Here is a 16,673-nt window from a genome sequence, read left to right on the forward strand (position 1 = left end):
CCTGATGGAGGTGGCTCTTGGCCAGTGCGATAAGGCTCTGGTCGTCTAGAGAGCAGAAACGCAGGCCTACAGGGAGCAGCCTTTTCACGGCAGCAACAATGAGAGAGGTGTGTGGGGAATAGCGATCCCCCTTCCTTTTTGACTTCCTGTTCTCATGGTCCATGGGCTGAAAATTGAAAAACCCATGAAGCGGATGATCAGCCTACTTGTTAAACGACTGAAGGGGCAATTCTCGCCTTGACAACGGGTGAAAAGGGCTAATGTCATTGGAAACGCAGCACTGGGACTTATTATTGCCTGCCATAGGTTGTGACGGGAGTTCAGCCATGGCGGTACTTCAGGAACATTCAGGGCAGTGATCAAACTTGACATGCTGATTGTGCTTTCACTGCTAACCTTGGACATCTTGTCATTGCTGTTGACCAGGAAGGCTGAGTTGTTGATTTCATTCTGGACCACGTAGTTCTGTTCCTCCCACTTGAAATTCTGTTGTTCATAAAGGGTGTGTGAGTTGGTACGCTAATGAGAGGATACACTTTTTAACCAAAACAACCCTCATTATCTGTCCTCGCCCACACACTCACATGAGACTTGGCCCAAAAGGTAAAGATGTCGGCCACCATGCCAAACAACTGCTGGGCCTCTGGGTCGCACTCCTTTAACCAGCTGGCTCTGAAACAACCAAACATACCAACAATGCTATAGAGATTAATTGCATGAAAGCTTAATAGGAACCATGGGAAAAATCTTCACTGCATATTATTTGTCAATGTCCGGCGAAAACCTAGTCCCTTCCAAAATGTAATTAGAGTTGATAATTTCTCAGTTATTATTACGATTATTTATTAATGTTCAGCTGTTTTCACCGGGGGGCAGATTGCTTACATGAATTCTTAAGCGCTGAAATATTTAAACAAATATTTGTCTTTATTCATATTTCAAACCTTTTAGCTGGTATGACATCAATCACCCCTGCTAATCAATAGTGTATGATCACGAGGGCTCCCCTTTTGATATCGACTCACAGGGTGAGTCTTGTACGTATGTGTTGCCTGGGCCTCTGGGCCATGCGCTGTGTACTGTAGCACACTGTTCCGGTGTCCTCACCGCTTGGCGTCCACGAAGGGGATCAGCAGCAGGTAGAAGGCGTACAGGTCCCGCACCAGCACCATGAACTTCTCCTGGATGCGCAGCTCGGCCTCGGAGCGGTCGCTGTGGGACGCCGCGTCCATCTTCATGCGCTCCTCCTCCTGCAGGATGCCCTCCGCCCGTTTCCTCAGCTTCTCCATCAGCGGCAGGAAGTGGCTCTTCAGGAGGGCGGGGCAGGCCTCGCAGATGATTGGCTGGGCGAAGACTAGGGAGACACACCGATGATGTGTGAGAGTAGTGAATAACATCGGTTGATATCAGCTGCACTGAGCAGTGTTTGAGAGAGAAGAAGAAGAGAGGATGATTTTTACTAAACTAAACAACCCAAAAAACGTCCCCTCTCTCCCTCCCTATGTTTCTCTGCCATTGACAAGTCTTACATTGCAGTAATGAGCTGGGAGCGCCCAGAACCTAAATTGGCTCAAACGGAGGCAGCCGCCATCAACATATATTCTCCCGGCGCACCTCATTCACTGAAAGCTGACGGACGGCGCGGACATTTCTAACAAAACGACTTAAATGCTCCACCTGCGAGCTGCTGCATCCAGTCCCCCTGGCACTTCCCCAGGTGGTTGTGGAGGATACGGAGGATGTGGCCCAGTAGAGCGGTGTCGAGGTGAACCCGCTGTCCCACCGGCTGCCACCGGCGGGCCATGTAGCTGCACACCAGGGGCAGGGTGACCTCGGTGACGTGGCCGTAGTGGGCCTGGCGAGCCCCGGCGCCGGCGGCTGCCAAGGTCTCCACCTCCCCCAGGGCCTGCTCCAGGGAGGGCAGCAGGGGACACAGCTCCTCCGCGCTGCCGGGCACCCCCAGGTCTGGGGGACACAGATAAGCAGGGAGCAGCGGCAGACTGAGTGACTGGGCGTGTCACTTGGCGGTGAGGGGGAGCGTTTGGGGAGGGGGTGCTTTATGGCTACCTTGTCTCTCGGTGTCGCTCAGCGTGTGGAAGATGGAGCTGGGCTGGTCCTGGGCGAGGGCCGGCTCCAGGACGCTGACTGGGATCACCCCGATCAGGGCGGCCAGACAGGCGCCTGCGGCTGACCTCTGTCTGCGACGGAGACACGCGGATGAGGGCAGGGCAGGGGAGACACTTCTCATGGTGACAACCAGCTCTCCTAATCATTAGCTCACCTACTGAAGAACTAGCATCTTCGTTATGACCTCTTCTCAATTATTAAAACCTTTGGATTAATCATACACTGATGTGTTTCATAGGAACACGATAGTTACTTAAAATGACGCAATCATACTGAATCTACTCAAAAAGAGTGCGCTTGGAATAGATATTCTAGTTTAGCAACTCGTTCTACACATGCCAGACCAAACAACCAATCACGCCAGCACCACACACTCTAGCAGGCAGTAGAGTGGCAGGAGAGCGCTAAAGGCTTACCCCTCCACATACACTTTGCAGCTGGTGCCCAGGCTGTACAGGCAGTTGAGGATCCGGTAACAGTACGCCTGGACGCTCCCCACTGGGGAACACAAGGTCAGGCACAACAGTGCCATGGTTCACAGAGTCAGTTTGCACCTTCGCTATTCGCGCACTTACACAGGCATAGTGCGTACGACATATGGCCTGGAAGTATGCCAGAAGAACGAAGAGCTCGAGATGCAATCGAAATAGGAAGTGCACTAGCACAGAGCTGGCCAGTGTGTTCTGTCACTTTTCCAATCGAATCCTGACGGATGATATCACATCCATCCAACATTTTAACTTGACTGCTTTAATTATTCATAATGAACCATGATCCAAGCTGTGAATACTACTTGACTTATAAACAGTAATGTCCCTCCGGGTTCATCCGGTGGCAGGGGAGGCTGAGAGCCTGGACAGGGCACAACGAAGCCGAGGAAGACCGTAGGGAACGATGACGAGGACGACGATAATGATCGCAGTTTATTATTAACCTAATGACGGATTTATGGGAAGGTCGAAAGATCAATGAGGAGGAGGATATGCCAAGGCTGCTCTGTGGTTAATGAGATCTGATTTCAAAGCAGAGGAAGAGGAGCAAGGAGAAGGGAGAGGACCAGGCTGTTTGTGTGTAAAGGGGGGGGGGTTCCCTGTTTGATTTAGGAGGTGTGGAGCCAGCTGTTCCTCCCTGCTGCTTAGCATATGGGCAAAGGTAACAAGGACTCTCTCTCTCTCTCTCACCCTCTCTCTCCCCCTCTCTCTCTCTCTCTCTCTCTCTCTCTCTCTCTCTCTCTCTCTCTCTTTCTCTCTCTCTCTGTCTCTCTCTCTCTCTCTCTCTCTCTCTCTCTCTCTCTCTCTCGTATGGAGAGGGAGCCCAGCAGTCTTTTAGCAGTCATCTCTCATGCAGGTTCTCTGCGTGATTCGAACACACTTCAGGTGTGCCTCACGCAACTACATCAGGTTGTAAGGATGTTAAAAGCTATCTCTTTCATGGAGTTTGAACAGTTTAAAGACAATTACAAATACATTGCAAAGTTGTTTTTTGGATAACGGCTTATGTGCAATGACTCAATGTATATGTTGTCTCCTTCTCATTCTCCCAGAGGTGTGTATATGTCATAGACCGCCCAATTGAAAGGCTTTGGTTTTGCTTGAAGGCAGAACTGATAACCAAAAGGCTTTTGTTCTATTGATCATTTTTACCAATAGTTATATTCAGATGTTATCTGCACTGTGAAGCCCGGTTCGGCTCAAAGATTTGCGACGAGTCGAATCAATCTAGGGACGCAGTGTGAACTGGTGACTGACTGGTGGTCTGAAGTGGTCTCATGTGGTCTCAGGAGCCTGACCTTATTAAGATGCTGTGTGGATTCAGAACGTATTGATAGTGTTACAACAGGGCGATAAAGGGAACACAGTTACCACAATGAATTGATAGCGACATACCAAAAGTACACTTCAGTGATTATTTGAAAAATGGGTAATCATAACAAATATGTAATCATTAAGTACAAAAATCCCAGCTGTGGTATTTTGTTTCTCATCAGTTGCCAATCAACAAAGTGTAATCATTGATTAGTCTGTCCCTAGGGGTAACACAGTCCATGAAGAATGTGTTTTGTTTTTGATTAGGCCAGCGCATTGCCCGCTTCCAAATCCTGGAACAACGAAAGCTGAAGCACCCGGTCTCTGCCGGTGCGACGGCGCTGAATGCTTCACAGCACTTCTCCCTGCAGCCATGGGAACAGCACAGTTTACTTCTAATTCTGTTGCATGCATTCTCATCACAAATATTTTATTTGAACTAGGCTTAATTTGACCATGATGGTCTTGAAAGGGTGCCAAACAAATAATACATTATTATTATTATCTGCATTATTATTAATACAAGAGTTTTCACACGCGCGTTGCGCAAGCTCAACCTCTAGTTGTAATTAAACCCATAGCAATAATGTGGAAACCCCAGTCGATAATGTACCAAATTTCTGAGTGCATAATATAATAACATTTTGCCTATAATTTTACTACGTATAACATTAGTTCACCACAAATGATAAACAGTGCCAACATTTAAATATTTTTTAACCATTCAGCGAACAAAAGGCGAACAGGCTGATTATCATTTAGGGGACAACTCAATGACATTCAGAAGCGTCATCAACACACCCACTGAAGTAGTGTGAGAAATACAGACTTTCTACTCCTCATTCACATATAAGGTAATTTACAATTCCTACGGAGAAAATACTACCTCATGGGTACTATTATTCAGGAGATTTTCAGGGTACAAATGTCATGGAGGTGGGATGTGTTGTTCACACATACGGCCCATCAGGAGAATATCAGGATTTACACGTGTGTCTGAAAGCAGCTATTGTGTGAGCATTTAATTGCATCATAAATTAGTCAATTTATGGTAACAGGGGTAATTCTTCAATGGAAAGTGTAGTTTACTATGCATGCAAATCAATTATTAAATAGCTTTTACTGTGATTCAGGGCTGAAAAGTGCACTGACATTTTAAAATGCAAGACAACTACTATTGGTTAGTTTAAAATAATAATCATCATTGAGATTAAACATCTCTTCCAGTGTCCTTGCCAAGACAGGCAGCAGTAGCCTATAGTCACACATAGCATACACACAAAACATAAGAAAAATAAAACAACTAAAACAGTCTCCAGGGGGGAAGGAGGGGGTATCAATATCGTAAGACATTTGGGGAGGCTCAAGTAGAAGAGTAATATTAAGTTTGAGCAACAAAGTGTAAAGACATTTTTGGAGCCTCAAGGAGGAGGGTAATATTACATTTGAGCAACAAAGTGTAGTCTCGTGGTGGACTCTATACAGTAGATGTATCACCATACTATGTTTTTGACATGTTTTTGTTCTGTGTTATAGGGACACTCTCTCTTTAAGATCACGTGACTTATGTGTTGATATGCCAGCCGGTGCGATGCTTGAATTGAACGGTTTTTATATGACAAAATGAACGATCCGCCATTGCTTGTCGAGGTGAGAAATTGTCTCTTCCCTTCTTTTATCGCAATTTCTACAGCCTATAGACAGTGTTAACTGGTGCGACAGGTACGATTATTAAATTACTACCTCCACAGTTGGATAACCAACAGACCACCTTTACAGTTACGGTATAGTTGTGTTGTTCACCTAATAGGTCATCTCCAGAGCCCTGGCTCCTGAGGTGCTGGGACAGGGCGGTGAGGAGGGGCAGCAGGGTGGAGGCCGTGTAGCCGCACACGCTGGCCAGGCCCCGGTGATGCTGCGGACCCGGACCCCTGCCCTGGGGGACGGCCGCCAGGGTCACGGAGAGGTGCTCCACCGTCGTCTCCAGGTCGATGGCTGCCGCATCGAAGAAGGAGCGTAGGGAGGCCCGGATGACCTCTGAGGAGCCCTGCATCAGGGTCCTGAGGAGAGAGGGAAGGCTTCCTCAGCCATGGAGAACATCTGGATCTGGACCTCCAGGCTGTTTTGTTGCACGGAACAGTCCGGCCCTCCTGATGCCCAAGCCCATTTCCAGAAATTACAATGTAATCAGGGCCAATCAGAGACAGTGTCATAGTTGACGACGTAAACGGGCCAATTGGGGACTACGTCGTAGTTGACGACGTACAAGGGCCAATCAGGGACTGTTGTAGTTAACGACGTAAAAGGGACAAAAGGGACTATGTCGTTGGCAGTCTCTGGCGAAACAGTAAAGGCGTAACAGACTACAAATCCCCTGTGATACAATAAGTGATCACTATCTATGTGGGCATATTTGTTTGACTAATAAGTTACATAAATGTTACGGATGTAATTCATGACATATATATGATAATACGAAGCATGCATGATATTTTCATCATAAAACAATATGCATAGGTGGATCATATGATCGTGTGTGTTGCAAAACATTCTTGTCCATGGCTGTTAACCCTAAGCAAAACAACTTAACAAAATAAAGTGTCACAATATAGTGCCACCAGCCAGACCAAACAGCTGTGTTTTTCCCCCCAAGCCAAATGTACGATAGCCATTGATCTGCTTTTGAAAAACAAAACAAAAGGACCAACCGCACGCGTTAAGAGACTGGGAGTTGTGGGCACTGAAGGGATGATATCAATGCATCAGTGGATCAATTACCCGGTCTAATGTCACCGGAGGATTGGGGTGGGGGAGGGGAGGGGGTGGTGCCATCTACCTACCTGGCATCCAGAGCCTGAGCCAAGACATGGAGGCAGCTGTTGATGGATGCGTCTTTACCACCTGGGGAAGGGGGGGTAGAACCGTTGAACAAAGAGCAGAGAAGAGACGGGGGCAATAAACATCGACATAAGTGCACATTCTGACAAATAGGGATGCATAACATCATAGATGTGCAGACTCACAAAGAAACAAGAGGCACAAGCCCGGCCAACCCTCCACACACACAAAGGCACACAGAGTTCCAAATGCTTCTTTTGTAATGCAATATGAAAGGCCACTGTATAAATAGGTATTTCTCAGATCAATCCCGCATGTACGTTCACGCATGCAGCCACCCTCAAACGTAGAGCCTGACACAGTTTAGACGCAGTGTTTCCGCATTCCTCTCGACGTGCTTACCAAAGAGAGATGTTCGACGTCTCACTAGACCCGCCAGTTTACAGAACAAACTAGTGACAACACAGCGGGTGGAAAGAAAATGAATACATTAATGGTAGAAAACATGCTGAGAAAATGGGAAGAAAAATAATGAGGCATTTTGCATTGACAGTATTTACTTGGCAGCTAATTATCCAGTCCAACCGACAAATCCTGTCAACATTCTTAAAAAACTAAACAAAATCATCTGTTTATGAAGGGTTTGTATGTATAATACATTTCTGAAGGATCTGGTCCCATTCACTACCTGACGACCATCTCTTTCTCCTTGTTAGAAGCGTGGCCCCTGGTGCCTTGGTACGTGGTGGAGTTGGAAAGGTAGTAGGCCTGGTGGCTCTTGAGGTATTGTTCCAGCAGAGGAAGCACCACCTGACAGAGAATGGACTTACTTTAGCAGCCGCATCCCTTAGGTGTCAAACAGTAGCTTTAGTAAATCGTGCATAAAACAGATTCTAAATCTCTTATTTGTTATCACGTTATTACATTCATTAATATAAAAAATAGACTAATTCAACTGAAGCCAACTACAGCCAACCTGCATAAACAAAGGCCAAATAAGTATGGTATTTCTCTCTAAGAACAATGATGAATATGTTTATATATTTACGTATAATGTAAGAAGGTTAATCAAGGGAACAAAGTCAGGTCTCGTTTGCCAACAGCCAAAGATCACGTTGCGTGAAGGTAATAACGATGGATGTGCTGTTGCAGACCGATACCATTCATACAATAATAAGCACCCTAATTCCCAGTTCCAAGAAGAGCAGCCCTTAGACAGTGTCTCGTCTGAGCGCGTCAATATACTAATGACTTTCTGCTTTGGTTACCGTCGTCGCCTCAGTCAGCACACATTTGTACAAGTGTGCTTATTTGTGTGTGTGTGTGTGTGTGTGTGTGTGTGTGTGTGTGTGTGTGTGTGTGTGTGTGTGTGTGTGTGTGTGTGTGCACAAGTGCGTGTGCGAGTGTTTTCAGAATGTGTATACGCGATTTTGGCACGGATTTCTACAGTCAACCAACCGTTTGTGGTTGCTCAGTGCAAGTATGTGCTGTGTCTGGTGAGAAGCAGACTAGACCGGCTCTGAGTGAAACAGGGGAGGAGGGGGAGGGGGAGTGGCATGCATCAGAAACAAATAAACTCTGTTTCATGGCACGCCTTCTCCGGGACACACGTCTGCTTGGGGGATGCTTTAATCAATCCCGACGCCCACATGCGCTTCCAAAACGGTTCCATAAATGACACCACCGCAGTTGCTTTCACGTGTCGGGGTAACCCGTGGCGACCTTCCATCACCCCCGGCGCTCACATGTAAACTAAACGGGGAGGGGTGTATTGGGTCGAAGGGAGGGGAGAGAGTGGGAGTGTTGAGAGGATGGGGGGCGATGGGGGTTTGTGCATTGGACATGAGAGATAATAGGATTTGAGAGGCGGCCGGCTCTATGGAGAGGATTCCATATCAAACGGAGGCGGGCCTGCACTCGGCTGTTGGCGTGCTTCTGTTCTGAGGCAGACCTTGGTTAGAAAGTGCATCCTCTGCTGGTGCTGAGGCTTCTCGCCCTTGGTCGTCTGCCCTCTGGCCTGCATCACCTCTACATGTGGAACCACACGCACACACACACACACACACACACACACACACACACACACACACACACACACACACACACACACACACACACACACACACACACACACACACACACACACACACACACAGATGCAATTTGTTGGCATAATATGCAGCGCAACATTTTCAAAGAATAATAAATCAAGGGGTATGGAGGCACATTCAAAAATCAACCAGACAACTTGTATGTACTAGTGCAAACCCAAAGCTCAGTGTCCACAAACCTGCGGAGCACACCAGACGTATAAATTGATTCATGGATTTTTGTAAACCAAACAAAATAAAGTTTACCCAGCTCCAGGATGTCCTCCTGGGCCTCCTCTGTGTAGGACAGCAGCCTCTGTAGCAGCGTGTAGCCGTAGCGCGTGGCTATGGCCGGGCAGTCCGTCTCCACTGACTTCCGGTCCCTGTGGCGGAAGGGAAAATATCAACGCTGGTAACATACATTCCAGTGTTTCCCCTGTATGCATGGATGGCCAGATATGTGAATAGGTTACCAACTCACAGCACCACTGCTATCTAGGGGGAAACGCTGCACTCTAAAAAACAAATCATGGAAAATGGTTGTTGTGACGGATCAGACGTGCAAGTTGTTTTGTTGGTAGTTAAGATTGAGCGACGGCGCCGCGTTTCGCTGACGGCGCCTACAGGCTCCCGATTATGAGGCCACGCTGACGGTAATCACAAAGACCGATTGTGTTCAGACTCCTGCTTCGACTGGGGGTGCCTGATAGCGGGTGCCTTTTTCGAGAAGCCAGTCAACCTTGAACGCCTCATTACATGCCCACTTACCTTAACATGACACCGCACTTTCACAGTCCAGGCCTGTGTGCCCGTCGCTCACCTCCACACTGTGTAGCCGTTGAGCTGGAGGAACTTCAGGACGTCCTGGGCTCTGTCCCGCAGCTTGCTCCTCTCCTTGGCGCTCAGGGCGTCGTAGGGCACCAGCAGGGAATGACTCGCTCCACCTTGAGGGAGACACAGAGAGAGAGAGAGACGGATGAAACACACTCACCCCCCGTGCGGCCGTGTTCTGGGCTCTTCAGGGATTGAACCATTACCCTCCAGGATGGTGTTTGTTAAGCATCGCTCAGGGTACAGAGAACGAGATGGTAGGATGGAAGAGAATAGGAGAGAAGAACGTTGAATAAGAGAAGGAGGGATAAGAGAAGGGAGGAGAGAAGAGAAAAGAGCAGAAGAACAGGATGGAACGTAGTCCAACCGGATCACCTTTGGCCTCCAGCTCCCGCTTCTTGCTCTTGGCCCAAGAGTTATGGTAGTTCTCCGCCAACTGTTCGGCCATAGACTGAAATCAAATAGAACCCTCTTTTCATCAGATATATGACAAAGTCACCGCTGAAATGTACGCCAAGTTAATTGAATTGAAGGGACTTACACACTGGTTCCATGACAAGGTCACACTACTCATGTCCAAGGGTTTGGGAGTGAAGGTGGAGGCTCCCTCAAAAGACAACTACATACCACATCAAGACGTATCGTTATTCCATTTGCTTTAGTTCTTACATATATATTTTTACATTTATGTAAAGAAACAAAGAACCACGCAAGGCCACGTACCGGTCCGGCCTGCGGGGGCCTGCGTGTGCAGGTGGTGGGGAGACCAAAGGAGTCGCCCTCGGTACTCCTCTCCACCGTCCATCCGACGGACAGCATTGTCTTTAACGTCTCCTTGATAGCCCAGCGGTACGCCTCTTTGTCCTGGCAGGATCAAAAGCACGGCAGACTGGCTTCACGTTGGAGGCATCAGGCTTCACAACAATGAAATCCAATATGTGAAGTGAGGCCTTTCAATAATATGAGATGTACTGTGTTTGTTTTTTATGTTTCACAAGGACTTTCCAATAACCCTGCCTTATATTGAAAAAACATCCAGAAGGATGTTGCCAGAGGCAGAGTAGCATTATTTCTAAGAAGAGCCTTTCTAAGAAATAATGCAACTCTGTTGCATTATTTCAAGAAGAACCCAAATATATATATATATATACTCTAATAACACTCCTCCGCGAATTTCTTTGCCAACTTCGTAAAGTCCAGGGTTGTTTGCATTAGCTCGTTACCTTCTCCGCCAGAGCCCGGTACGGCTTCAGCAGGGGGTGAACCTTGGCCTGCTCACACAGCTGCTCCCCGTGCACCCAGCCGTTAGCAAACTGACACGGAACAAAAACACAGATTCAAACACGCACATCCAGCGCCCGTGGACGACACAACACACGTACACGGTCTTCTGCTGTCAGGCTCTCAGGTCATGGGGAGGGAAGATAAAAGTTGTTTGCATTGTACCAAACAGACTTTAATGAACTACTAAATAGGCAAATACGAGGCAAGGACACATCCACAAATCACCCCTGTCCAATTTAACAGCGCTGATGAATGTTTTGTCATGAAATTACCTTGTCCAGCGACCATTTCTCATGGGTATGCTCCGCGTACTTGTTCACAACAAACTCCAGTCTCTCCGGCAGCGACACACTGGCGGGAGAAAATTGGCATTGAGCTGAAGTTTTTATATTAACACAGGGAGTCACGATATTCAGGTGAAGGAAAGAAAATCAGAACAACACTTGGCCGCACTTCAGCACCAGTGCCCTGAGGAATGCAACAGACGGTAAGTAAGTAAGTGAATACTTTATGAATCCCCAAAGGGGAAATACGATGCCAACATCAATGTATCCAAAGAAAGAGAGCGAGAAAGTAAAATATAAATAATTGAATAAACACAGAATGAAATAAACTTATTTTTTTTATTTATGTCGCGATATGAGGTATGCAGGAAATGCAGTAATCCAATCATCCGCAATCCCACAATGCACTGTGGGATAGCGGCACAAGTCGTTGCAATGTCTCACCTGGAGGTGTCCACCGGCTGGGGGTTGAACTGGCCCTCTTTGTCCCAGGAGCCCTTCCCCTCCGTCTGGCTTAGGCAGCAGGGGTGGGTGTGGCAGGGGGGCAGGGCCCCGGCCAGGGCAGCCAGGCTCTGGAGCCCCAGTCTGAACAGCTCGGCCTCGTAGGGCTGTGGAGCGACCATGCGGGCGGACCCAGGGCAGAGACACAATCACCAGCAACAGATAAACGCTAAGTGATTAGAGTGGGGCAGATGCTTTTATCTAAAGTGATTTGGATATGTTCAAATACATGTTTCTTCAATAATGAGCAGGCGGGCGTCCTCGCTCAGGGATGCCAACGGCTGGACAGGCAGATTGTTGTAACATGTTAGCTGTCAAGTCTCCAAGTTTGGAGTTAATAAAAGACTACGTTTCACATTAAAATAAACAAACTGTTTATCAGTAATTGCAGACCCTTCCAACATGATTTTGGCAAACTTTGGCAGAATTTGCTGAACACATTAAGCCTTCAAGTGTGGATTTAGATGAAGAAAAGGCACTCAGACGTCGCGGAAAGAAGGCCGCCTGCGTTCAGCAGAGTGAGACCTTCACATAGTGTAGGGAGAGTGGTAAAACACAGGAGGGGAACATAGGGACTCAGTAACAGGGATAAAATGGCATAGATTACTATGTTGAAGATCATATAAGACTAATTGCCATGTTTAAAATCAGAAAGAAACGGTTTTCGTTCCACTGGCTCGTTCCTTAAGAGCAACCCTGAGTTGATTGAACTCTCCTTCAAACGTAGATGAAGGAGGTTTCGATACTCTAGTTAATGTGGGACTCAGAACACCTCCTGAACCTAGCTCTTTGGGCAAATGAGTCTGAAGCGTATCAGTCAGCAATATGATGATCACAAGGTGTGCGCTTCTATTGAACCGTGGAGGCTGAGAGACTGGCTTGTATTGATTGCAGAAATTCTAGATTCATTCAATCTGTATAGCCACTTCTCCAAGTTTTCTGTTGTACAGTATGAAAGAAAAGTATATAAAGTATCTTCAAAGAAATCTTTTTAGTTAAATCGATATTTCTACTCAAAATATTTGAGATGAGTATGTGAGAACAGTAAGCTGAACTTTGGAGAAACGTTTCATCATCAGTATTTTTCATGAAAAGGTTTTTTTAAAACCTTTTCCCATTAATCAATGGGCTATGAGTGACCGTTTGTAACCGAGCAAAAGTGTGCAAGCTTTGCTGCTAGATCCTACAAGAAAAAAGTGAAATATATGTCAACTGACGACAGGATTCTGCAATGTTACCGCCTGAATGTCTTTTTCTTCTCCCTTCTTAGGCACTCGACATCCAGTTTGTTAAAAGTGTGCCTTCTTGAGGATGACGTATATTTTCTGTCAACATAATTTCACCTACAATGATTGAATAGTGAAGGGATCCTCACTAGTTTTCCCATTCTAACTCATTCTGTTGATAAGGCCTTTCTCCGTCAAATAATTCACGATCTCACCTCCTATTGCAGTTACTAATAACTGTTTGCTAAAGTATTTTCTTTGTCTTGCACTCATCCGTCCTCATACTCTTTAATCTTAGAGTTTGTAAGATGATATTTGGGTGAGTTTACCTTTTGAGCCAGAGCATTGAACAGGCCCCAAAACAACTTCCTGGACATATGAAGCTCCTCCTCCGAGGCGGAGCCTAGGTTTCCTGACTCGCCAACCAGACAGTAGTACTTCCAGTTCTGTTCATAGTGATTGGTCAGCAACTGGTGGCAGGAAACAGCAATGATGAACGACTAAACTATTTGCAGCAATGCAACATTTAAATTGATGTGAACTACAGACAGGACAGACAAGATAGTCACCTTTAGTGGCATCTTGGTGTGGCCCGCGAGTTGGGGAATGTCAAAGACGAGACGCCGCAGTAGAGGCTGGATCATTGATGGCTGAAGTTCACTGAGACATCCAGAGAAATACCCAGCCAGACAGCCAGTCCCACAGGCACACACAAATACCATTTGATAATTAATATGTGTTCTACAACCAGAAACATCCTGAGCATCACTTTGAAAAATCTAAAAAGGAAACATGACTTAATTATTCAGACAGTAAAGCTGACCAATAAAGCAACAAATTCAAAACATTTCGATTTGGATAACCCTACGGGTGATAGATGGCAGTAAACAGACCACAGTTGCAAGCGCATGGTAAACCCCAAAAAACAGCATGCGTGTATCGGTTCACCCTCTGAAAAATAGATTCTGGTCTCTTTCATTGCACGCACATTCATATTTCAGCGAGGCAACGCTAACATCGGGAATCAATTCTATCTCTCCCTACCCCATCTCCCTCCCTCCTCTCCCCTCCTGTCCCAGGCCGTCTCACCCGCAGATAGCGAGCATGCACTGCTCGATGGAATCCCTCTGAGCCTTGGTGAGGTTGGGCGAGGCGGAGAGGCGGTACACGGCCTGGGTGAGGGCCTGGACCAGGGCGGCCGGGGCGGGGGGGGTGACGTCGGAGGCGTGGAAGAGGCCGGAGTGCTTTGTGAGCAGGGGGAGCACGGCCGTGCAAAGGTAGCGGTTGAGAGCCAGGGCCATGTCGACGGAGCCAAGGTCAGCCTGCAGGGGGGCAAGGTCGCACCGGTTATGAAAAGGGCACCCGGCACAAGGACTTCTAGAGGGTACTTTGAGATGTAAACGTAAGCGGGTGCTCCGGTGGTACGCAGTGGGGGGAGGGAATGAGGTGAAACCATGCAAAGTGAAGGAAAGTGTAAAACTAGTTAAAAACACACAAGAAACACCCAATGTATAAACTATTCAGTCCAGTGCAATTACTTTACTTGTTTACCAGTCATGTAATGCAGATGTACACCTAGATCGTTAGTTAGTTGGTACCTTACAAAGGTAGAAGCCAATGAATAGGATGAGTACAGGTTTTTAGAGTTGATCACTCCAGTGTTTCAAGTGCAGGGGTCTTTCCAGTGCAGTGGGTAATCCCTAGGTCACGTGGTTCTGAGTGGTACTGGGCATCCCGCCATGAGCCAGCAGGTTTCCTTAATAGGTGATAACTAGCGGCTGATTGCAGAAGCGGTGCGGTAAATCAAAGGCCAGCAGAAAGGTAGAGGGCCAGAACACAAGAGGGGAGAGAGAGAGAGAGAGAGAGAGAGAGAGAGAGAGAGAGAGAGAGAGAGAGAGAGAGAGAGAGAGAGAGAGTGCACACTGTGCACTGTGTAGTGATGTTAAACAAAAAAAAGCATGGATCGGAGCTATCAAAGCAGTACTCTGATAAAAGAGAGAGTGAGAGGGAGGGAGAGAGAGCGGGAGAGAGAGCAGGAGAGAGCGATAGCGCGCGAGAGAACAAGAGATAGACAGCGAGAGCGAGAGAGACAGAGAGAGAGAGAGAAAGATAGACAGCAAGTTAGAGAGAACGAGAGAGAGAGAGAGAGAGAGAGAGAGAGAGAGAGAGAGAGAGAGAGAGAGAGAGAGAGAGAGAGAGAGAGAGAGAGAGAGAGAGAGAGAGAGGGGTCATTTAGTGGGGGTAATTCCTCCTCTCTCTGCTCACAGTGTCCAGCGAGGCAGCAGCCTGCAGGTCGGGCAGGAAGCCCACTTGGAGCAGGTGGAAGAGGAGCCGCTGGTCCGGGATGCCATAGACCCGGTCCAGGAACAGGACCATAGCAGCCTTGTGGTCTGGGCAGAACACTGTAGTTGGATCGGGCTCCACCAGTGTGCCATCTAGGGGGAAAAAACAAAAAAAACAAAAAAGTAAACTGAACAGAATAAGGGGATTTGATAGATGTTGTAGTAATATATTTCAGCAGTTTGACACTTGGAATTATGATCAATTTATTCATTGATTAATGATTCGAAAAAACGATATATTCTGTATTCTGTTCAAAAAAGACATTAATAACAGAATTCTGTATAGTCTTGGGCATTAATCACTTCAGATAATAAAGCTTGGTATGTTCCTCATACAGTTCCTAATATGGTTTACATCTGACGTATACTAACATCAAGTAAGTGTATGCCATATGTAGACCATTATACTGAAATAGTGAACCACAGAATGTATGTTTTGTGGGCACCATTAATGTCCCTTGGTGGATTTATGTGCTTATAGTCCAGAAAGCAAAGCCCACAGATCTTACTGGAATCCATAGAGGGGATCTTGAAGGGAATACTGATCACCCCCTGCAGGTCAGAGAGGGGGACCAGGGAGCGCAGGATGGACCTCACGCGGACGGCCTCCCCCTTCCCAGCATGGATCAGCTGCACAACAGGCACAATGTAACATGAGCGTCGTCATGTCATGGATAGAGACCCAAACACATGCTATCGGTTCTGAGGTATTGAAGTTGTTTTGTCAGTTGTCATATGGTTGAGGGCATACCTTTTTGTTTTATCTGCAAATCTTTGATTCAAAAATTCATCAAACAAATGATCTAATTATTTATGAACTGAATATTGAATACATTTTCATGAATGAAGCAGCTCACCGCGTATGACAATGACATGGATATGCATTCACTCATTACAGGCATACCTATTTAGAGGGATGACCATGCGCTCAAACATCAAGAAAGCTTGTCCATCCATGCATCCCTCCACAGTTTATAAAACACAAGGTCATCTGTTCCACTTCAATTACTGCCCCCAACCCCTGCCGAGGGAGCTATTTACACCCCCACGTCCCCTTTGCACTCTACTAGGCTTCTAGACAATAAATACAACTCTTAAGTCATCAGCAGCGGGCTATTGAGCGGCCAGGCTTTCCCTCCGTTGCTCAGACTTGTATCTCACGTGCATCTCCGGCGCACAGCGGCCCAGCAGATCAATGAGTGCCGCGTAGAAGGTCATGATGGCGTGCCCCATGTGGATGAGGTCATCGTCTCCCCCGTCGTCCTCCGCGGCGTCCCTGTGACCGACACACCGAAACAAACGCTGCAGTGCAGGTTCTACCGCATAGTGTCTGGTTGATTATAGA

At 47.0% G+C, this 16,673-nt stretch overlaps 1 protein-coding gene across 1 annotated transcript in view; it reads right to left on the minus strand.

The window, feature by feature from the left end:
- The window catches only part of ryr2b (ryanodine receptor 2b (cardiac)), a 75,055-nt gene that overhangs the window by 24,379 nt on the left and 34,003 nt on the right, over positions 1-16,673 (minus strand). The window contains exons 46-71 of the mRNA XM_030379776.1: positions 16,490-16,591; positions 15,838-15,958; positions 15,252-15,421; positions 14,076-14,308; positions 13,556-13,646; positions 13,316-13,456; positions 11,704-11,867; positions 11,248-11,326; positions 10,915-11,004; positions 10,415-10,555; positions 10,233-10,310; positions 10,067-10,142; positions 9,681-9,804; positions 9,128-9,243; positions 8,722-8,798; positions 7,459-7,580; positions 7,173-7,222; positions 6,773-6,833; positions 5,736-5,992; positions 2,544-2,625; positions 2,068-2,198; positions 1,678-1,965; positions 1,108-1,354; positions 585-672; positions 397-486; positions 2-166 (exon numbers count right to left, since the gene is read on the minus strand). Coding sequence (XP_030235636.1) covers positions 2-166; positions 397-486; positions 585-672; positions 1,108-1,354; positions 1,678-1,965; positions 2,068-2,198; positions 2,544-2,625; positions 5,736-5,992; positions 6,773-6,833; positions 7,173-7,222; positions 7,459-7,580; positions 8,722-8,798; positions 9,128-9,243; positions 9,681-9,804; positions 10,067-10,142; positions 10,233-10,310; positions 10,415-10,555; positions 10,915-11,004; positions 11,248-11,326; positions 11,704-11,867; positions 13,316-13,456; positions 13,556-13,646; positions 14,076-14,308; positions 15,252-15,421; positions 15,838-15,958; positions 16,490-16,591 — 3,384 coding nt within the window. The remainder of the gene's footprint in view (position 1; positions 167-396; positions 487-584; positions 673-1,107; positions 1,355-1,677; positions 1,966-2,067; positions 2,199-2,543; positions 2,626-5,735; positions 5,993-6,772; positions 6,834-7,172; positions 7,223-7,458; positions 7,581-8,721; positions 8,799-9,127; positions 9,244-9,680; positions 9,805-10,066; positions 10,143-10,232; positions 10,311-10,414; positions 10,556-10,914; positions 11,005-11,247; positions 11,327-11,703; positions 11,868-13,315; positions 13,457-13,555; positions 13,647-14,075; positions 14,309-15,251; positions 15,422-15,837; positions 15,959-16,489; positions 16,592-16,673) is intronic.

This window comes from Gadus morhua, chromosome 15 (assembly GCF_902167405.1).
Source record: "Gadus morhua chromosome 15, gadMor3.0, whole genome shotgun sequence".
NCBI lineage: Eukaryota > Metazoa > Chordata > Actinopteri > Gadiformes > Gadidae > Gadus > Gadus morhua.